We start from the raw sequence: 24,477 nt of genomic DNA on the forward strand, positions 1-24,477 counted from the left end.
AAGCCATGTGTGCTCTCAAGCTGTGATCCAAGTGCAACTGAGAGGGTCTGAGCTGAGCGCACAATAAACTGAGCACTAGGGTTGTCACTGTCACTGTATAAAGTCCTAATAAGCACATTATTGAGTCCTTTTCATGCCTTTTTGTAATGCCAACAGCTGGAACAAACAGCTTGTAATCTGTTTTAAAATCTGTCTCTCATCCCTGAGGCTTTGGCTCAGCCTGACAGCACGAAAAAGTGTTAGCTGTGGCAAAAAAAGTATGTGTACTCACTGAAATGGTGCTTGTTAGATTAGATTAGTTTAGATTAGCCAGATTGCATTTGTAAATACAGTTTTAATTGGCCCTTCTACATATTGTTATAACTTCAGCCATTATCGAAGCTAGAGGGTTCATGTAGAGAATGTCCTCACCTGCTTCAGATGCTGTAGAGGTGCTGCAGTGCATCAGCACTGACTGATATTGCATTGGGTCACCTCAGGTTTTTTGGGAGAAAAAAACAGGAAACTGAAACAAGAGAAACTGAACGTCTTTAATCTCCAATGTGCACTGGCTGCCGCACCATGAGAACATTGAAATGATTTTGAGGTGCGGTTGGCTGACCAGAGCAGAGTAGAAATAGAGCGAAGAGACAGGAAGTAACATTTGGAGACTTCTTTTTAAATGCTAAACACTACATCAAGTCTAAATGCCAGCCAAAGTCATTTACAAGACCAGTGACTCTGGGCTGTTTTGTGAAGGGGGAGTGGCGAGCCCGTCCCCTGTGACTAATTTATCACATTTATGTTGACATGTAAAGTTAATAGAGTCAGTGTAACACACTTAGATGACCAAACTACCTGCCATTATTTTCTTTTCCCAGAACATTTCTTTACATTTGGGGGACAAAGGACAATTTGTTACCCCAGTGTCTGTACTGTGACTTTCACAGTGTCAGCCACTCGAAATATAAGAGGTTGAAATTAAGAACTTAATAACACTTATGTTGTAGCGGGCACACAGATATTATCATGTTTTCAGGTTGTCCATCCGTCCATCTGTCTGTCCCTCATGCCTTGAGGGGATGTCTTCACATTTGACACAATTGTCTAGATACCCAAGGATGAACTGATTAGATTTAGGTGGTCAAAGGTCACTGTGACCTCACATAAAGCATTTTAGGCCATGACTCAAGAAATCCTATGCTAATTAACTAAATTTCACACAAATATCTTAGATAAATATGTGTTTTGTGTTGACATTTTATATCCAAAGGTTGACCTCAATGTCACATCATCATGTTTCACAACTCAGGAACGTAAGGGGAGACATTTGGATGGATACTGAACTGGTGTCACTAATCTTGAAACTGTGCTGATTGTACAAATCTTCTGTGCTTTCTGGTTGAAGATGTATTTAAGGCATCCACGTTTTGCCAAGAAATAAACTTAAATATGCCCGATGTCAGCTGGGATCGGCTCCAGCCCCCCCGCAACCTGACAGGGACAAGCGGTTGAAGATGAATGAATGAATGTGCACAATACATCCGGGTCATGATTAATAATGGTGAGATAAATCCAAGCGAGAAAGATGCACACATCAAGTACGTAGGAAAAGGGCAGTTTGAGGTTGAGACTGTGCTTTGGCCTCATTCAGCACAGACATGGGTCCCTGATACACCTCAGAGGGTTGACCTTGAGGTTAAAGCTGTAATACATCAGCTCATTATAGGAGACAGTCCAGGGAGGTGTTTAGTATGGATTGCATATACGGTATATTCCCTCTGCTGCTGCCTCCAGGCTAAGCCCTTTGATAGAATGTGAAATGACTTATGAAAGCCTTTTCAATTACATATTAAACAGTTATGGTGTTGAATCTGTCCGTAAGCAAAGAAGACTTTACTCCTTGTGTAATTATTTCTGTTAGCTGCCCAACGTTAGAGAGTCATAGCAGGAAACTAACTTACCTCACTCTGTTCCATTAAACATTTAACACACCTCCTCCTCTTCCATCTGTGATGTTACCTCTCTCTGACCTTTGACCTATGAACCTGTGCATGGGACAGTCTCTTCCTGGTCCGCCCTTACCACCTTGTTCAGTCCCCCCTGCCATGCCTGTGTGTTCCCTCCCTTCCCTGCAGGTCGGCGACCAGATCTTGGAGGTGAATGGCCGCAGCTTTCTGGGCATCCCGCACGATGAAGCCGTCAGGGTCCTGAAGTCGTCACAGCATCTGATGATGACGGTGAAAGACGTAGGTCGCCTGCCACACGCCAGGACAGTGGTGGGGGAGACAAAGTGGATCGCCAGCTCGCAGATCGGAGAGAGCTCCGCCAACAGCAGCGTGGCAGGGTGAGCGCCAAAATATACCCAAACAAAGTACTGCTACTCTGAGTAGCTAGTATTAACAGCAAAATATAATTAGATTTTTAGAACTCAAATTTTTAAATTTGACAACATTCAAGTTTATTCTTCTTTTTTTGTTATTCATTATTATCAACAAGCAAATGGCCTTCTGAACTCTACTATCCACAGACAAAAACCCTTACATTTAAAAACAGTAACACAGCAAATGAAAACACAGTTAACTAAATTAATTAAAAAAACAACACAGAGTGGCTGTGAAAATTAAAATGGATTCCTCTTTTTCAAAGTGCTCTAATGTTTTTTTTAAATCCAGTTGAAAGAATGCTAATTTGCTTTTATTTGGAGGAGCTGGATAAGTAGATTGATATCATTTTCATGTTAGCTTAGGGGTTTGGGGGAGCCCATTTCTGTTGAACGTTAATAAAAATCTGCATTAAAGCATCTCTGAAGCTAACGAACACTTAATCAACTAACTCGTTAGTTTAATTTGGACGAAACCGAAGTGTAAAACAACACTCTGTGGTTTTACAAGGTGATATGTGGATTATTTCTACCTGGCAATGCCACAGTGTCGACAAGAACATCTTTATTCAGTCTTTGTGTTTGTGAGGTAGTACTGAGCAACAGACAATTGTAAACAAACTACATGTCTGTGAGCGTTTTTTGTTTTTTTTAATCAAAATATGAAAATAGAAGCATTTCAACAGAAAGCCCCACATCAGCTGTTTCCATCTTGGTTGTTTTATAAAAGACCTTAATGGCGCTAATTTTTGTAAAACTCGATTTATGGTAGCCATAGTGATCCCAAAGGGAGACTGTGCACGCCAAAAATGACATCATCAGGTAATTTACGTAAAGCACAAAAGCCCTGGAAAGGCCCCCGGATCTGGACGGCTGGAAATCTGTCTGAACCGGAGGGGGACCAGACATACCTGTCAGGACAAATAAAACCTGAGCTTGCAGATTCTAAGCCTCTGACTTGTTGCAGGTAACACAGAGATGATGAAATGCTATGGGAGTTACCAACAAGTGAAGAACTACCACTCGTTATCTAATTTACACAATAAAAATAATTTCACATCTTATTTTTACCATGTCTGTGGGCTAATCTAATTTGACTTGTTAAATGACCAAAGTCACTGATGAAATCACAAAAGATTTGATCCTTTATTATAAGCTATGCAAGTTTCAGTAATGAAACACAAGAAAAGAGCTTATGACGTGAGGAAAATGCAGCACGGAAAATACTTTACAGAGATAATAAAGAGAACACCAAGAAAAAAAAACATCCTCTTCGTCTTAGACAAAAGGAGGTGCCACAGATATCTGTCTCTAAAATGATCTCCTTCACTCGATTCTGCAGAAATAGAAATTCAATATGCAGCCCTGTTGGAAAAATGCCAGAGCTCCTCTCAAAATGCCACACCTGAGCATTTCATCTGCAGCTCATGATCTGGAATAAATTTAATCCCCAACAACCAAATTAAAGTCTGATGTAAATGCCAGACTCATTTCCTCATCAAGTCAATAACAGCAAACCCAACAGCCCTACAACCCTCAAATTCTACAAAACAATCAGGGATATAAAAGGTATTAGGGACATTTTCATTGACAATTAATTTTTGGATGAATCCCCCCCTTGAGATATTCTGTTATTCCAGTGTGTCTTGTAAAAGTGTGTGTATGTTCATTTGTTTCACCCCAGTATATCTCTGCAACAACAAAAAGACATAGCTGAAACTATTTGATGCTCTTAAACCTTCCTAAACGAAAAAGGAAAATTAAAAAAGATGCACCAAGAGGCAGATAAAAAAAAAGACCGAAAGTTAAGTTTTTAAAGCAGTATGCACCAAAAGATACCCAGTGCAATATTGGCTAACAAGACACTACATAACAAACAAGACCAATAACATAATGAGAGCGAAAGATCAAATGCATGTCAAACAAAGTCAAACAATGTTAGATTGTGAAATAATGGATAACAGAACAAATGGTGTATTTCTACACCAACAGTATACGATATCAAACAAACTTTGAAGATCATTTAATGTCCCTGCAAAGAGGATAATATCATTTGCATTTAAGTTCCAACTTTAAGGTCACCAGTCAGAGACATATAGCTGCTTTTTGATTTCTAGTGCTAGATGGTTCATATCGATAGAAAACGGCACGGGAGAGTGCATGTCTCCCTGTTCCACGTATATTCATTGTCATAGTCATATTGTCACAGATGCAACTGGGATTTAGTGAACAACTTTAAATCATTATAAATTTGACCATGTATTCTTGATTTTAGTCATGATTTAACAAAAGTAGTATTCTTGTATTATAGCATGAACTAGTGTAGAGAAACATATATTTGTCAATACGATCTCTATTCTTTCTAGTTTCATTTACCAACAGACCAAATGTCTCAAATAACAATACAGTACAGTCACTCATGGAGTCTACTAGAACAGCGTTTATGAATGCAACTGAGAAGACTTATCTCCCTTATAATTCAGGAAGTCTGGAACTAGTAGTTTAGGATTTGGGCATATATCTTAAATGGAGACGCACAATGTACTCAAAGTTAATAGTTCATTGGTTGGTTATCAGTGGTAGTTTCTCAGTTCAAGACAGCCAATTAGTTTAAATGTTGGTGCTGCCCTCAAATAATGTGTTTCCTAACCTTACCATTTTGCATACATACTGTAAACTTATTAGAACATACATACATACAAACAAACATACTGTAAACTTAGATGAAAATACAAACAAACAAACATATTGTAAACTTATGTTGTGGGAATTTTGGATATTTGTAATTCATAGTCATAGTTTTGTCAGGTCAGACACAGTTCAGTGTCTCCTCTGTCTAACCTTCTTAATGGATAACGCAAATAACTAACTCATAAAGATATATTGGCATATTTGTGCATCTGTACCCTGTGTTAGAGACCTTGTGATGAAAGAGGTTCAGAATGTTCAGAATTGTAATGTCTAAGGCATGTTTTTGTTTGGTCTAAAGTCGTCACCCAACCAAAGCTATTCGCGTCCTGTCTCTTCACCTAAAAGACTGTGCGAGATTTGGCACATCGTGCTTTCCTACTAGACTCTAACTTTGTGAGGATGTAGGGATGAACGTATTTTTGTCTGCAGAGGAAAATGCTTTGGCAAAATAAACCACGGAGAAAAAGCTGATCCTGTTTGTTGATCTTAATTGAAGAATATATTTCCCCAACACTTATATGAACATACATACAAACAAACATACTGTAAACTTATTAGAACATACATACAAACATACTGTAAACTTATATGAACATACATATAAACAAACATACTGTAAATATATATGAACATACATACATACAAACAAACACAATGCAAACTTATACAGTATGTATACATTAAAAAGACAGAGCTGTTGGGTGATGATCCAGCTTGAAGTATTGTTTTACTACAGAATTTGCTTTCTTCTGCTTGTCTATATCACTATGTTGCATATTTTAAATCAGTGAGATTATAGTGCTGCACACAATGATAAATTTAGTATCTTTTGCCTACCAATTATCTGGCAGTTCAAAGAGAGCAGCCAAAGAGGAGACATTTGAAAAATCACTATGAGGAGAGAATAAATGGCTGTGTTAGTCTCAAAAGTCAACTGCGCTAATTGAATTTGACTCCCAAAATGGGTCTCCACGCTGAGTTTAATGCATCATTGCAGGTGGGACTGCAGTATTTTTCAAACTCTGGTTTAATAATATATTTTCTGGCCCTGAAGGCAGTGCTTTGAGTTGTTGCGTTTACTCGTGGATTTAAAGCCTAAAGACATCTATTCGCGTCATTTCACTCAGGCAGGAGTATGTGGCCGGAAAAAATGACACACATTTTTTATGTTTGCAAAGACAGCGTGACGGTGTGTGTTTGTGACATGCATTTCAATGTCTGTGCTTTACATATATTAAAAAAAACCTGACTAGACGACATGGCCATTTCACGTTTCCTATAAAAATCTGTGCAGCAGTTTCTGACACATCTCCAAGGAACATGAAAGCCAGATTAAAACATTTGTGATACTGTGCATTTATCAACCTGTGATAAATGAGAAATGTGTTCCCAAAGATGAAAAGCTGTCAGTCAAGATATTTCAAATCCTCTTTACCATAGCTCTGAAATATGTGTGTGTGTGTGTGTGTGTGTGTGTGTGTGTGTGTGTGTGTGTGTGTGTGTGTGTGTGTGTGTGTGTGTGTGTGTGTGTGTGTGTGTGTGTGTGTGTGTGTGTTTGCGAGGACTCAACTGTCCCTCCAGTGATTAATTTGTCCTCTTCATCTGTTTCTCTGCAGCTTCTCGGTGGACAAAGGAGCCTCTGCAGCAGGAAAGGTGAGATTCACAACAAGTAATTTCCTCTTACTGTGTGTATGTATGTGTGTGCACATTAAACACAGGACTATCAATGTGTTTGGTTGTTGTGCATTTCCCCCTGGACACGATAATAAATGATTTGTCTTTCCATCCATCTGTTAACTCCACCACTGACTTGGAAAAAGAAATTGAAGTGTGACAATGGGTCAGTAGTGTCACTCATCACTGTTTAGACGATGATTGGGAAGGGCCAAGCTGTTCCTGCTTAGAAACGCTCATGGATTGTCACAATATCAAAAAACATGAGGATGCCTTCCTTTTAGAAATCCCAAATCCAATCAGTCAATCAATTTGAGCGTAACTAGCAGTGTTTCCATTCAACTGTCAAGCTACCTTTGAGAAAACTTTTGAAATGTTGCCAAAAAGAAATGCAAATCAGGCACCAGTTTCCATCAGCTTTTCCAATGGGATATTTCAAAATGTGCATAAAAATTTGTAAACGGAATCCTAGCTATTGACAATTGCCCGATGAATGATCACTGATTTCTTTTTTTACATCTTTCATACAAAACAAAACCCATGGAGGACAAAACAATTGTTGCATTACTAAAATTAGTCAATTGATTAGTGGATAGACAGAAATATTTATAATAATTTGGATATTCAATTATTGTTTTAAGTCATTTATCCATCAAAAGGGCCAAAAAAGCTGGTTCCATTTTCGCAAATGTGACAATAGGCTGCCTTCTTGGTATAAATAGTTGTAAATTCAGTTTGTATTAGGATTTCGGATTGTTGGTTAAACTAAATATGCAATTTGATGTCATCAATTTTGAATATTTCATTAAAATACAGATCATTTTCATTAGATTCATTTTTCCATTATGTTCAGATTAATTGGAAAAGAAATTATCAGATGTATAATAGAAAAATGAATTAATAATGAAATAAGCCATGATTGAGTCCTACTTCCATTATAAATGTAGACTTGCTGTAGAGCTTTCAGGGATGCTGATTGCTCTGGGCAGCAGGAGAGGGAGCACTACTGCAGAAGTTGGATAGTTGGGATGTATCGCAGGTTTTTAGCGCTGAGGCTGATAGCAGCAAAGTTCAAAAGTGGGATCAACAGACCACTTTGGGTTTTACATATTAGATTGGTAGATTGTATCCATACAATTTCATTTTTTATTCTTGAGTGATCAACCCTTAAGCATTAAAATCCAAAATTAGGTACTTTTCGGTTTGCCATATCTACACTGTTGGTATCCCGGCAAGGCTATCAAAACAAAAGCAAAAGCATGGCTTGTGTTATTACCTTTTACCATAACTCACTCACCACTTCTACTGTCTTTATTGTTGACTTTGTCTGTGGCTTTGCATAGCAAGAGAGGCTGTGTTGGAATGGATAAATAAGAGGTTGAAAGTTGAAGGAGAGAGCAGTTGACGGCAGAGACACAAAAGGGGATGAGAGAGAGGGGAGGAAGGTGAGAGGGAGAGCTCACTTTTCATTATGATACCTCTGATGGACAGTCTTTTCCTGACACACCTGGGAGGCAATGTACTGTAGGAACACTGTAAGAGAGAACAGAGGGACAGACATTGGATGTGGATTGGATTTCCTCCAGACTTGAGTGCAAAGTGGGTTTAAAAGTAATTCATAAACTTTGTTTTAACGTGTTAGACGTACAACGCAAACCAATGTACCCTTTTTGTCAAAGGTGCCCTTTTCAGATGGAAAAACTACAGTAAGATGGATCGTATGAGGGGAACTACTAACTTATCAGCAACTTTGAAAATGAATTTAATAGTTGTTGCAGTGCAGTTAAAAGAATCCAACACTGACTGACTGTTGGTAGAGGACTAGACAATAAACTGTATAAAATGGCTGTAGCTTCTATGTTTGAAAAGTGAAGCCAATGGCTTCAAGTGCCTTTAACCTCATTTTCTCTAATATCCAGCAGGGGGTGACTATACAGCAAAGTATACAGTAGAAGTCACTGCAAAAAGGACTATACTTCTTACTTGATGTATTACATCAATAAACATTTTTCGGAGTTTATGGTGACTTTATGGTCTCAATCATTTCAAGTCCTCAGCAAAAATGATGCACCCAACTGCAGATTGACTATGAATAGACGATAACGCAGGGTATGCTTTAAAACATAGTAAACTTATGATTGACAGGTTGCCATGCTCGCAGCTGGATAGAGGATAGTGTGCAATAGCCATGAATTGTTTTCGGGTGTTGTCTGTGTTAAAGTCTTCGAAATTTCACCCTTTTACAGTGTGTTTTCACTTCATCAGAGTTAATTGCAACATGCTGTTTGCCTGAAATGTCTTGGTCAACATTACATTACACCTTGCTAATGTTAGCTAGCTATTGAGCGCTAGCTATTGAGTAGCTGGTGACTTAATGGAACTGACAGTTTTCAATCAACATTCGACAGTCACTAAAGCACGGGAAGTACATGAAGATGATGAATAATCTACCTAAAATTGGCAGTTTCCCTCTTTCTTTTTCCCTCTTTCGCTGTGCAACACAGCTGAAACAACACTGGCTTCGCCCTCGGCTCCAAATATAGTCATGTCCGGCCGAAACGCGAGGTTTCAAAACAGCTTCAGGACCGAAGTCTACACACCAATGGGTGACGTCACGGTAGTTACGTTCATCTTTTTTACAGTCTATGGACAGGATACAAACAGGTCAATCTTCTCACAGATAAAACTAGCCTCCAGTGCTTTCTATTATTTTTCTTCTTTTTCCACTTGTCTCTAGATGGTACAGCTCTGAGAAAAGCAATATTTGTTTTGCTCAAGGTAGAAATCATCATGACAAGTCTTTCATTCAACTCATGCTACATCGATGTCTGTTGATTGACTTTGTATATAATCACGCCACCACTGAAACTGACAATTTTGTGCAAAACAAAATGCATTTTCCACCTTTGTGAATGAGAATAGACAGCCAATATTTACAACTGCAAGAAGAAAACATAAGTATAGGTCATTTATTTATAATCGCTCTATGAACATTAACACGTCAGTCAAAGCATTGCAGCTACAAGCTGAGCCATGTTTTTTTCATGCCAATAATACCAGCAGCATTACACACTGTGCGGTGGTTGTTAGTGAAAAAATATTTTGTACTCTTCAGCAGCCTCCACTAGACAGCCTAGAGAATTTATGACCACTTTGGTTGCTTTCATCCTCCCCAAGGATTTACAGGACACTTGCCCTCCTACCCAGTCTCTTATCCAGTGTGTGCAGAGAAATAACTCCTTCTGATGAAAAACTGCCAGGACTGTGATGTGAGGCTGTGGACTGGACCAGATGACACTGTTAAAAAACTCCCCGTACACTGACAACTGTAAAATGAAGAGGGGTCAGAAAAACTGGGTTAATATATTTTCTTCCCTGAGAGATTTTCCGTGTGCAAAACTCAGCTATGATTTTCATCCCATCATGCATGGGACCCGTACCATTTGTGTGAAAACACTTTTAGATTGTTTTTTGATTGAGTGATTTTGATGGATTTCTATTGAATTCCACAGTTCATTGAGCCATTGATTTTGCAGTTTTATGACTGTCTTTATTTCATCTGCCCTCTCAGAGTCTGTGCATCACTGCCAAACAGGCCATGCACTATGTAGCAATGCTAATAAAAGTGAAACATAATTAGTGTATCCGCCCCGTGGTGCAAATACACTCCAAATTTTAATTCATGCTTTACCCTTATAGCAAGTTTCATGATAATTGGGCCAGTCCTTTTTCAGGACAACAGACAAATAATCCGAAAATATCATGACATTTCTGATGTGTTACAAAGTAAAACCACCCCATACATCCTTACTTAGTCTCAGGTAAAAAAAATAAAAAATAAAATAAAAAGCTGCACACAAAAGAAACTGGCAGTTTAAACCCACCCTGATTCCCAACCCAGGTGTTGTAGGGGATCAATAACCACCTATAAAGACACTGTGCTACCCACATAAAAGTCTCATCAGGTGTGTGACATTACACTGACTGCGGGGGGAGCAGAGAAAAGCTAATTCTAAGATTCAAAAGCAGTCATTATCATCAGCTTCAAACTTTATTACTTTTTGTTAGATTTTTCTCCTCGCTTATTTTTGCTGCTGTCCAAAAAATATGGTGATACTAATGCTTCCTTAATTTGATCCGCTCTACTATCCAGCCCTTATTTCTCTTATTTACTGCAGAGCAGGGCAGTACAGATAATAAAACGGAGAGGTGATCAGCCTATATTTTGAAGAAAATTCATGTGAACAATACATGCTGTGCCCCCTGGACTTCCCAAAATTGCAGAAATTTAGCATTTCACCTTTTTTAATATAATATTTATACTCCAGCCAGAAAGGTTAAAATGTCCTGAAACAAGTCTTTAAAATATTTGAAGACACTTTTGTCTGCTATATGTAATCAGCACAGAGTCAAATATTGGAGACAGCATAGTTTTGGTTATCTTTCCCATTGTTCTTTGCCTACCTGAAACAGCAGTGTATTTCCAATACTTTTCTTTATACATCAACAGTGGATCAAATGACTGTGCTATGTGAAAGGTGTCGCTCGTAGTGATGAAGCCTCTCATTAGTGTTGTTTCTTGATACAGCAGGATAGTTGTTTTTTTGTTTTTTTCAGAAAAAAAGTTCTTAAAACCCACTGCACACTAGCTGCCATGTACCAAATGATTTAAGGAAGTTGGCTACTAACTGGCGATCAAAGTGGGGCATTTAGCAACTCAGGAGTTGGTGGAGAGCAAAAAAGAGCTAAAAGTCAGTGACTATTGGACTTACATTTGCAATGAGTGCCAGTACCAATGATGAACGAATGATAATGTTGCTCAGTTTGGCTATGGTTAGATATGAGGAATGCCTACAGTGTCTGCTACAGTAGTGTGAGACAAGATATTTTGATATATTTGATATTTGATATATTTGATGCAAAAACCTATATTGTAGGAAAAATCCACATCTAAGGTGTCCACATCTAACTCACCACGGTTTTATGTGCCAAACACTAAAGTGGTTATCCCCCCATGCTTGAAAAGGCTTCCACTGGTTCCAGTTCATCTTTAAATGTATCCATCTCAACTACCCTTCTTATTTAAAACAATAGCTATTACCATACACACCCTCATACTCACTGAGACTTATTCAGCAACCCCTCTTTTTTATTCCAAGCACCATCAAAGAAATTGGGAGACGTGCGTTTAAATTTAAAGCTCCTCCTGACTGGAACACTCTGCCTTGTGCCATAGGAACTATTAGTTAATTTCATCTATTTAAAAATACACTCACACTTGCTCTGTGTGTGATGCAGAAGGGTCTTGTAGTGGTGTTGATCGTGTGTGCTGGTGTGTGTTGTGTGGTAGGTGGTATATATAGCTGCCAATTAAGTGTATATTAACTTTTGTTTTGAGTTGTGTGTGTATACATGCATGTATTTATGTGCATGTTGTATGCGGTATGTATACGTGTATAATGCATGAGGTGTCTGGTGTATGCTGTTTGGATAGGAGTATAGTGCATGTTGGTATGGTTCTATACTATGGTGTTGTACTGTTTGTTGCATTGTGCATCAACATTATGCTGTAGCACATGGCTATTGTTATTGTTGGAAATGTCAAGTCATTTTGCAAATATATTATAAACTGTAGCAGGTGGGGATGGAGGGGTTTTCGGATTGGTGTGTGGATAGGTGGGTTGATGTATGTATGTAACAGTCATGTCTTGCCTTGTTTTGTATTGGATGTTCTATTGGACCCCCTTGAAAACGAGATGACTGCTCATCTCAAGGGGTTATCCATAAATAAACGTGAAACTTGAAATCTTGACTTTGGGGACTCTTAGTGTTAGTGTCGTTAGTAGTAGTAGGCAGTGGTAGACAGTAATACCTATTACGTTTTGTAAAGTCCTTTGAGAAACCAATGTTTGTACACATTGGGATACAGTATGAACACCCTACTTCTGGCACTGGCACCAAACCTGCCAGGATTGATTAAAAAAATAATCTTAGTCATGACTTAGTTTCTCAATAAGAAGGTTATGTATTAGTAAATGATGAATGAAAGACTGTTTGTTCTGCCAACAAGAATGTTGATAACTTGATAAAAGTAGTTAAAGTTTAACTTACCTTATTTTGGAAAAAATATGCATGGTAGTCAAAGATGCGAGACACATTATTTGAATTGTTTGGGAGAGACGTAGGATGTGGATTGTTGAACGTCCATCAAAAACAAAACAAGTGAAAACAGACTTCAAAGACATCAACAGCATACTGTAGCTTTCAAAAGACATAACAATAAAAAATAGTTAATTGTAAAATAGAGTGGCTTCATATACAATTTTGGTTGGGGGTGTCTCTGGCCCTATTACTGCAAAATAACAACAAATCTGCTCATTTGTACTGTAGACGGTTTGTCAATAACACAGTGGTGTCCGGTCCTTCTCTCTCTGTGTGTCCGTGTTGATACCTTTAAAGCCGCAGTTTTTACCTGCTCCTGTCCTCTAAAATCCCTCTACAGAACATGCATTTCTCGTGGTAATTGAAGAGGTTTTGATTCTGACTGTTAGGGTTAAGGTATAACCACCATGATATTGTTGGTTTTGTATCATGCTGTTTGAACCATGCTGTGCTTCCATTTCAAACCTGCATCCTGTAGACTGACCTTGATGAACATGTTGTTTGATGGGATCTTCCAGATGAAACATTCCTAAGCGCTGGGAATTATTCAGTGTATGTGATCATGCTTGCACATTTTAGTGCATGTTTGCATGCATTTGCATGTGAGTGGCTGCGCATAGTGTGTTGTTTTTCATGTATATTCTGTATGAGCGAATGTGTCTGCGTCGCTTCATCCCCACTAGGGCCTCTATATATATAGCCTCTATTTCCTTAATCACCTTCTTACTTTGACCAATGGGGTCCAACTTTTTTTTACATTATTGCAGGTAATTACGTTACAAGTTATCGGTATACACAGTGCAGTGCCTATAGAAAGTTATGATACCCTTTTGAAATAGTCACTTTTTTTGATTTGCAGCCTGAATGATAATACAGGAAAAAAATATATTTTTCCAGCGTGATTCACACATTTTGCCTTACAACATTCAAGTGATTTTTTTTTTCAAAATTTCTGAAAAATAAATGATAAAAAAAAAAACAAGAAAAGTGATGAGTCCCTTTACTATAACCATTATTAACATTCTCCAACAGTTCTGCAAGGAAGAATGGGGAAATATTTCCCAGTCTAGGTGCACAAAGCTTGTAGAGAAATATCCAAACAGACTGATGGCTGTAATGAAAGAAAACGGTGCCTCCACAAAGTATTAAAGCTCATCACTTTTCCAACCCTGCTATTCTAGTTTTTCATTTTTTATTAATTAAAAAAATGCACTTGGATGTTCTAAGGCAAAACGTGTAAATCATGCTGGAAAATATATATATATATTGTTTTATGTATTATCATTTCAGATTGTAAATCAAAAGAAGTGACTATATCAGTGTTGATTGCTCTAAGACTGCAAGGAAAGCTCAGCTTCCCCTAAAATTTCACCAGGGACGGGATGTTTGTGCATTGCTATGCACAGAGATTGAATCTGGTGCTGTCTCAGGGGGCTAAATGCTTATCTGAGTGCAGAATATTTTTTGCATCTCTCTCTGGGTTTTTCTCAAAATCCACAAAAAGGACGTCTTTTCTTGAGTCTGCAGGCTGCTCATGGTTGCCCAGAAACGCTCCTTATCGATGGAACTTTACATCATGGATAGTGAGCACTGTGGCAAACAATGATAATGCCCTCCAGGAGACTTTTGAGATGATCACTGCAGATAAGACCATGGATGATGACACATTAGATTGTGCCAAAGGCTTTCTGATGAAACTGGAGGATTTTGAGTTTGTGTTCATGTTGTACACGTATGAACAAATCTTCTCTGAGACTGATTTGGTGTTTGACATTGTCCAGCAGAGATCTATGGATGTTCTGTACTGCAAGAAAAGAAGTGAGTCTCTTCTTGCTTATGTCAAAGAGAAGAGGTCAGAGGGGGCTTTCCAGGCTGTCAATGCCAAAGCAGCAGATCTCACATCGGACCCACAAACTGAGCCCCTAAGAAAGCGCCGCCTGTCACAACTGCAGGATCCCAAGGAGTGCTACAGAAAACTGTACATGGCCATCCTAGACAATCTTTCAGAGCAGATACCTCGGCATTTTGCAAATTTTGAGAGCATGTGCTTCTTAAAATTACTCAATCCAGGGCAATTTGATGAGATGAGACAAGTGTTTCCAGAGAAGGCGTTTCAGAGTATCCTGAAAAGTTATGGCCAGTTCTTTGATTCAGGGAGACTGAGGTCTGAACTTCAGGTCCTTTATTCAAACCAGGACTTGCAGGGCAACAGGGGAAAGCCAGATGTAACAGTACTACAGAGAGTGTGAAACCACATTAGAATTTGTCAAATTTGTGGAATGAGTTCAAGTAGGAGGAGACCTAGGAGAATACAATTCTTTCCAGGGTCTTAGAAATAAATGGTAGCTTAGAGATGGTCCTGTCGTTATTATGGGGATTGAGATCTAGAATGGGTTGCACAGTTGTATGGTTAAGACTAGGGCTCCAGCTATCGGATCTTGCAGTATTCTACCGATTATTCCATCAATTAATCGAGAAATCGGATAAAAAAAATTAGAGCCCTTAGAAACATTTAAAAAAATAAATTGCTGATTGAATTGATATGGGACACATTTACTCAAATTAATTTGATGAAAGTTGAGCTTTCCACTTTACTCAAAGGCTGCAGGTCTAAGACAACATACTGCACCACCAGGTCCATCTGTGGCTGGGAGATGACAATGGAGCCTCTGATGTACGTTTATTTGCTTGCACATATTTTGAAATGCCGGGTGCTTCAGTTCAATGTGCCGTTTCAGGTTTGCTATTGATGTGACTGAAATGCAGATTTTCATTTTAAAGCCGACGGGCAAAGTTTGCACAGAAATATAAGATTGTTCCCCTCCTTACAACTTTATCATAAAACTGATAAAACTCGTTTAAACGAGAATACAACACCTCCTTGCTGCTTTGTCCCCTACACGTTGTTGTCACTTTCATGCTGTGTTTTGTTTTGATGACATATGCAGCGGTGCGACACTGGTGGCTGGTGTTGCCAGATTGGGTGTTTTTTCAGCTCCATATTAAGGCCTGTTAACGGTGTGTTTTAGCCCGGGTTTCGCCTGGAAGGCTCTATAGAAATCTGGTGCCATATTGAACAAAGTTAAACTGAGAGAGCGTGCTGTTCACAGACACCAGAATGAACGTGTTAACAGTAACGTTCATCAGGCAGAATACAGTATGTTCAGTTTGTGTTTCAGCAAAGAGCCGTTAGACAAAGCCAGGTCTATAAAGAGATTCTTCTCCTAGTTTGTTGTGGCTCTCTACTGACTGCAAACACTTCCCATGTTTGTGGAATAAGATGTTCAACAAGCACCTATTGCTATAATGTTCAGTTGTCTATATAAGGGGTGTCAAACTCATTTCAGTTCAAGGGCCACATACAGTCCAATTTGATCTCAAGTTGGCTATGCCAAACCTTGCATAATAACCTATAAATAACAACAACTCCCAATATTTCCCTTCTTGTCTTTGCTTTAATGTTAAGAAGTGCAAGTATCCTGAAACAGTCACAATTGATGTACAATCCATTTACAAAATAAATGATAAACAGCCTGAGATGAGATAAGTGAAATTTCAACAACATTTTTTTGTACCATTCAGTCAGTCTACTGCTCCCCTCCATCAGTACCCAGGCTGACAGCATGGGCTCAGTCCATCCTGAGAATGTAACGCTCCGAGATAGGTAAAAAGTAATACGCCATTATGGTGCCTGCATCGGCACCAACTCAAGGTACTCCTCGCTGACCATCAAAGCCGAAACACAATGGCCAGTTGAGCAACATCTGTCATGTCTATGCTCTCATCACTTGCAACTGACAAATGACTTAACTGTGTGCTTAATGGCTGGCTGTCCAAATTTCCAGCAAGATCAGAAATCATATCTGCCACAGAGTTTCTAGTAAGGCTGTCATTGGCAAAAACCTCTGTGAAGAAAATGGAACTGGTCCACTTTTCTTGGAAAGCCTTCCACTCTGTGTATGTCTTTTCTCCAGCAGCTCCTGCATGGACAGTAGCCTGTGCCAATGTTGTGTCATGTAGCCTGTATGTAATTAGGGGTTCTCTAATAGCGTATCCAGCATAGGGCCAACAAGCCCACGTAAGAGAGACAGAGAGAAAGGGTCGAGAGAGTTAGAGTGTAAAAGAGGAGATGGAACGCCGTTATCGTGAACAAAGCAGTGAATTAATGAAATATTATTTTAGCTGTTTCATTAACAGTAGAAATGTAGCTGTAGCAAGTATCCTACTATCAGTATACTCATTTATAGTTAATTTATAAATTATGTCTAGCTAAAATGCGACTTGACAAAATGGAGCATCCCTTCAAGTCGCATTGGTCCAAACTGGCACGTCTCAGAACGTTGCATTGCATGTAATTGCAAAGTTAAACTTTTCTCATCACCAGTCTGTGGTCTGAACCAGACTTTACTCCCATTATGACAGTGAAAAACCCCCAGTGGACAAATAGGACAAATATAAATAGTGCATTTTATCGAAAGTGTAATAAATTACTTATCTGCATTTGTCATCCTTTGCAAAGTCATCCAGCAGGCTGGATTGGACCCTTTGGTGGGCCGTATGTTTGACACCTACATACTTGTCTACAGGCTTTGTTTTGATGTCCACATGTACTTATGGCCATATTTTCTGTTTACATTTACAGGTGCTTTAATATAAAATCACAAATATCACAAAAATAACCCATAGCTATTAACAGTTGCTACAACAGCTCTAGAAATCCTTAAGAAAGACTTTGAGGGAATAAATGTGTTGGAAATAAAGAAATGTTGAAGATCGAACCACATTTTTTTATTATTTGAGTCAAAGTTTAGCAGCTCAGAATAAGCCAAGACAACTAAAGTACATGTGGGTGGACTGGCTGCTGCTCTGTGCCTGTGTTCAATTGTGCATATATGACAGAGACACACACGGCGAGAGGGGACATTAAGAGAGAAAAATATGTATCAGCAGGGCTTAAGGGCCAGACATCAGGGAGAGAGGTGATAATTCACAGCCCTCCACGTGAGCCATATAGTCACTGTTAGTGCCGTTCCCCCTGCTAACCTCACACTGTGTCAACACGTCCTCAGCATAAATTTTCATCTCTTTTAGAATAGTCTGATGTTGACTGCTGCTTAAACAAGCAAAGATATCTCTGTTTTCTGCATCCCCTTGCCATTGCTCCCTCGGCTGGTGCCTGCAGATTCAGTGCATCTTACCAGTCACACCGTCTTTCCTTTCAAACACACCCCACCTCTCTCCCTCCATTCTGTAATTGCAGCCCAAAGGCCAACTCAGACCGATAAGCCAATTAATTAAGGATAGGTCACAAAGCAATTCTCAATCATTAATTCTGCTCTGACCCCATTTGGGCCCCAATATAGAGCAAATGAATGTTGTTTGAGAGACAACAAAATGTATTACAGCAAATAAATATTGCTTATTGGACCCTTAAATCGAAAGGTACACAAGGAGGAGATGCCCAACGGTCAGTAAATTGATTTTAGATGCACTTAGGATGAAAACATAACAAGACAAATGTTTATTAGCAGCAGTGCACATACAGTGATCATACAAAACCAAACTGAAAGCTTGATAAAGTCTTGCTTTCAAAGATCTGAACTTGAAAAACTGCTGGTACTTGAAAGTGACATCTAGCAAGCTGCTCCTTAAGATGTTCTGCTTTTATCAACAACATAAATCCCACAACTTGAAAAAAACTGTTGTTTTGAAAAGCTATCTGGCAAACAAGACCATTGTAATTCTCAGGTGGTCTCTGTTGTGCAGTAGTGAGGTACTTTAGGGCACTCCACATCAAATCCGCCTGCTACCATACAGAATTCATGATGGATTTACAAAACAGCATGGGCAAGAAACAACAAAAAGGGAGTTGGATACTCACAGCTTGAAAAGAAAAGCAAGGTTGATGCTCAATAAAAGGAAATAGACATTTTGTGAATAACGGCTGAATGAAATCCCCCGGTCTGATTGGAATGATAAACACACTGTAAAGTATTTCATTCTGGTTTGGAAAAAAAACAAAGTGTCACAAAGGTGGTTATAGCGAATAAATCTGTGAGCCATGATAAAATAAGGCACATATTCCAGGGTGATACTGGGTTACACTTGTTATGATTATATTTTTTGTATAGCCTTATACACAATACAACGTTGCCTGTGTTGTCTTTCCATAAGAAAGAAACAGTTCACTTGCCTGTTTCTGTCAAAGCAGCCTCTGGGAGGATTTGTCTATCTAATGTGGCAGTGTTCTTGCTGTTGTGACCTTTTTATGTGTATAGCTGTGACATCCAGTCACCCAACTCATTTTTAATTATTGATCACTTCCAAATTAATATCATCAAACCAGACAAGCCAGCTTGGATCGACCTCTGTACCAACATCCTCTATTTCACACAGTTTAGTTTCCTTCTAGATTTTCTTTAGAATTTCCTTTTTCCATCATAATATTTGTAATTTACCATTGATGGGTAATGGTTGGAGATAACTGGTCGAAATACAGAGCCTGTTCACTAACTGAGCATTTCAGTTTTTGAGATTAATAGAGTTTTTTTCAGATTAATAGAGATTAAAAGAGTGAGCAATTGTTTGATGGTGAGCAATAAAACAGTTTCATAAATCATGATATATTTAGACTACGTTGTTATCTTCATATGTGTGCAGAATGTGTACACAGTGATCATTAGTGTATACAGCAGTATACTACTGTATGTAGCATGGGTCTATTCAGACATTGTAGATTCTTTACATCGAACTGAGATGCAAGAACTAATTAAAATCTGCTGGTGACAGTTCTCTTTTATTTGAATTAATTTGTAATGGGCCGGGGCCCTCCTGTGTGGAATTTGCTCTTCATGTCGGCGTGGGTTTTCTCCAGGTTCTCTGGCTTCCTCCCACAGTCCAAAGAAATGCAGGTGTTAATTGGTCTGTATTGACCGTAAGTGTTCATGTGAACATGAATGGTTGTCCATTTCTATATGTCTGCCCAGTGAGACCTGTCCAGGGTGTACCCCGCCTCAAACCCAATGTCAGCTGGAATAGGCTCTAGCTTCCCGCTACCCCGGCTGGGATAAGCTGTTGCAGTGATGGATTAATTTGTAATGGGAAGAGGATGTTCATATTAATCATCAGTAGTAGTTTAGAATTATTTACATATTTAAAAAAGGTCAAGAGCAAGCCAAGGAAACCAACACAGACACCAAACACCGACAAAGTTGATCCAGTGTGTTGAGATTTTTTAATATGTGAGGTATGATGTACAGTATCTCTCACTCAAAATGGAAAATCACAGTAATCATGGTATGCTATATGTTTGAGCGGCTTTACTGTTGGTAAACTGGTAAGGGAATTGATGTGGTTTAAACTCTGCCAGCCATGGTACTGGTACTGTTGCAGTGATGCTTGTACAAGTGTGATTTCAAGAGCAATAGATCCTCCCCGTTAGTCCTTCTCCATTGATACACATCGATACATCTGAGACGGCTGCAGCAACAAGCCTGCAGCTGAATTATGTCTGCATGCAGCTCATCACGGTATCAACTAAAGGACATTAACGAAAAGCTCAGGGGCTACATAAATACTTTATACTTTGAACGTAAGTCTGACGAGAAGTATGCCTGGAAAAATAAAGCCTCTCTTAAGAGATATTTGTTCACTCTGGCATGATCTTGGTAACGTACCCAAGCAGCATGTTTCTTACTAAAATAAAACAAGCTGGCTGATTGTTTTTCCAAAAGTGTCTCGAGTGCACTCTTGGCACAGCAAAATTATTTCTTTTTTTTTCTCTCCACATACTGCTGGTGTATATGTGCCGTACCACTTTGGAACTATTATATGGTTTTCTGTGAATTTGGTACAGAAATCCATGTCCAACTCCTTTTTAATATGGTGCCATGGCACTGGTATTTTCAAATTGCCCAATACTTTGCTAAGTGCTGAACATTAACATGGCAACATGCTAAAATTAGATGGTGACATTGATAAACATTATACCTAACTAGCATCTATACGTTAGCATGTGTGTAGTCTCACACGTCAGTATATATATATATCACTAAAAATGAACATGAACAACAAATGTGTAAAAAGTTCTAAATGACGTACAATGCCAACAGTGTTTTACACAGTCAATTTTAATTTAATTCCTCCTTGTCCTCCTTGTCATAGGGATGCAGTAGAATCATGGTATCATAATACACATATACAGTATATACTGTTTAGTTATATCTTGCCTACTGGGTCTGCTTTAACTAAATGTATGGTACTTGAAATATAGTCTCAATTTCCATAAACATTAAGTATTGTTTTTTTTATTATATATATATATATATATATATATATATATATATTGGTTTTCTAATGCATAAGAGTTTAGCAGATTTGGCCACTGCTTGAGCAAAATAACACACACACACACACTTAAAGCACAGAGGGATGAGAGAAACTCTAGCAGGGATAAGCCACCACTATCACTCCCCTTGATGAAGTTGATTAGCAGTCTTCCATTGTGATAAGAGAGGAGTCGATTTCACTTCTTGGGGAAGTCTTCAGAATGAGATCATGCTGATTTAAGACAAGATTTGACTCCAGGGCTTGAAAACACTAGAGGTGTTCAGATAGACTCTAATAATCACTTATAATCAGAAAAAGAGCCCAGTCAGAATAAAACTGCTTCAAGTTATCACCTCAATCAGAAGAGACTGGCCCGAAAGAATTTTCAATCTGTTTGAGAGGGATAGTGGGAACCATCGTGTGTGTCTGATTGGAAAAGATAAATACTTTTTGTGCCTGTTTGCCCCACGATGCGGTAACATTAGGTGACGTTGCTTCTGGGAGGGACAGAAATATGGCTCAGGCAAAACAAATGGGTTTGTTTCTGGAGGCTTTTGCGGGAGAAGTCTGGGTAAAGTACATTCAGAGATTTCTTAACACATTATACATGTAAGAAAATTATTGCCGTCAACATGTGAAAAGACTTATTTGTGTAATACTGAATTATGGAGTTTTGGGTTTTCACTTTTTGGGGTTTAGTATTATTTGCCCCCATCAAAAACAATTGGGGACACATTTCACCACTCTCCATTGACTTTGTATTATGTGGGGGGCGCCTCTTTGTCAATTCTGTTTGCTAGCAAAAAACTGCTGCTGTGTGGTGGGATGTACTACCAAGAGGGTAAAAAACCATAAACTACGTTTTTACAACATGCCAAGTCGAAAAACTTGGCCTTTATGAAGCCAAAAATGGAGACAAACGTTAGCTCAGTGCTAACCCATAATGGGAATTACCATTAATGGAAATTAGCTTTGTGATGGCAATATCATCCTAATAAGAGAAATAACTACTACAGGTAGCATAACTGCTGCAACCATGATGCAAATAATTATTGCTTAGTCCATTAGATGTTACCGTTCATTTCTATCATTGTAATGCTACTGATTTATTTATTTTTTCATACATATCTTTATTGGGTTATCAAGACACACGAAATGTTCAATCAGTAAGGATACATTTCACCCATTTTTCCCCCTTTTAGACCAGTGGTGTCCAACCGTGATCTTGGAGGGCCACTGCCCTGCATGTTATAGGTTTTAACTATCATCCATCATTTGCAACCGCTTGTCCCTGATGGCGTTGCAGGGGGCTGGAGCCGATCCCAGCTGACGTTGGGCGTGAGGCGGGTACACCATGTACAGGACGCCGGTCTATCGCCTCGATAGATAACCATTCACACTCACAGTCCCACCTTTAGGCTTATCCCTGTTCTAACACACGTGATTCTAATGATGGTCTCATTGTCAAACTGCTGAAGCTTGTCACAGGTTGATAATCATTAGACTCAGGTGAGTTAGGGAGAAACCTAAAACATGCAGGGCAGTGGCCCTCCAGGAGCAGGATTGGACACCCCTACTGTAGACAGTTAAGTTTGAATCTCTAGTCAGAATGACTTAATCGGGTTAAAGAAATATTGTATCTAACTGCAGCTGTGCTTGACTTTTTTCTCCATCTGATGGGTTATAGCTCATGATGCCATTTAACCAGAACACACTCGCCCAAGGTAATGGGTGAGGTATCTCTCAGCTTCATTGTGGAGAGAACTGGTAATGTAAATTTTGCTATTATCATAACGTCCCAGCTTTGTAGAGACCCTCATAAAGTTTACACATAGTCCTTAAAGTTATTTTAGCTGGGTATCAATGATGGAATTTAGAAGCACATTTACTGGGTGTTTTAAAATGTGGCATGTCAGTAATTATTTCAGAGAATGCCAGTAAAAATGATTGCAATTTTTCCTTCTGTAAAACGGTCTGTAGAAAATACCTCAGGTTAAACTAGTCGCGTCCAAGTTAACCCTCTCTAAAGTCTATATAGATATTCCGTCATATCCTGTTAATACATAGTTTCTGCATTTTTTTGAGCATGGAGGCGCTTGAAGAAGCACTTCTTTCACTTTTTTTAGATGATTGATTCTGTCCTCTAGTTTTGTGTTTAGTTAGTTTTGTGATATAAGGAACACAATATGCACAGGAAGCTATGTAGCCTGCACATGGCGACAGGGAGGTGATGGCAGTGCGTTAATCAAGCAACCTCTCCCACCTCTGGTAGAATACAGGGATTTCTTAATCCTGTGCAAATATGCCATTTATATTACAGACGTCCTGAGGTAAAATTATTTTATTCCAGGTAAAACTAACCACGTCTGAATAGGGCTAAAGACTGTACTCTTATAATACAGCAGTGGTACACTTGTTCTCTCTGTAGGTCTCAAGTTTTAATACCAAGATATGCCCTGTGAGGTCAGAAACAATCTCTGCCACCATCGATTTTTATAGCGTTGGCATGGCAATCTCTCGTCCTTTCTTTTCAGTGATTTTACTCATCCTGTTTTTATTTTCAGAGAAAAGTGGTTAAACTCCCAGCGAGAAAAATAATGTCATAATGTTGAGTAAGAATAAAACACTGTCCCGCTTACTTTAAATGGAACTCTGTAGTATTCAATGCAGTTTTCTAAAGCATCCAAGGTCCTCTGATTGTAAGTGAAAATCTTTTATTGATACATGAATAACCAACACAACAAACTGCCAAGATAGCCCTTACCCATCTCCTACAAATCTCAGAACTAAATTAGACTAGACTCTTGGGAACATGGGACCTTGGGTATAAAAGGATGACCCCAAATATAGCATCAGTAAATGAGAGACCATAGATAGAGCAGATTGAAATATCACTTTTTTTTACATGTTTATGCTTGTTGTATAGATATAATAATAAAGTACTTGCAAAGGTTTTATTGCACTTATAGTAACAAGCATAGTTGGAGGTGCTTTACATAAAACATTAAAAGCACCGGGGAAAAAACACATAAAAGATAATTTAAAACATATAACAGATTGTTACAGTTACAGTGGCAAATAGAAGTCTTCAGTCTTGATTTGAAAGAACTGAGAGTTGCAGCAGACCTGCAGTTTTCTGTAAGTTTGTTCCAGATTTGTGGAGCATAAAAACTGAATGCTGCCTCTCCATATTTAGTCCTGACTCTGGGGACACAGAGCAGACCTGTCCCATGTTTAGTCCTGACTCTGGGGACACAGAG

At 38.8% G+C, this 24,477-nt stretch overlaps 1 protein-coding gene across 1 annotated transcript in view; it reads left to right on the forward strand.

Moving 5' to 3' along the window:
• Window positions 1-24,477, forward strand: part of whrna (whirlin a) — a gene marked incomplete at both ends in the record, with an annotated part of 168,940 nt that overhangs the window by 111,186 nt on the left and 33,277 nt on the right. The window contains 2 exons of the mRNA XM_083930447.1: window positions 2,118-2,326; window positions 6,670-6,706. Of these exons, the coding sequence (XP_083786573.1) occupies window positions 2,118-2,326; window positions 6,670-6,706 (246 nt within the window). The remainder of the gene's footprint in view (window positions 1-2,117; window positions 2,327-6,669; window positions 6,707-24,477) is intronic.

The sequence above is a fragment of the Echiichthys vipera genome (assembly GCF_963691815.1).
Source record: "Echiichthys vipera genome assembly, chromosome: 16".
Lineage (NCBI taxonomy): Eukaryota > Metazoa > Chordata > Actinopteri > Perciformes > Trachinidae > Echiichthys > Echiichthys vipera.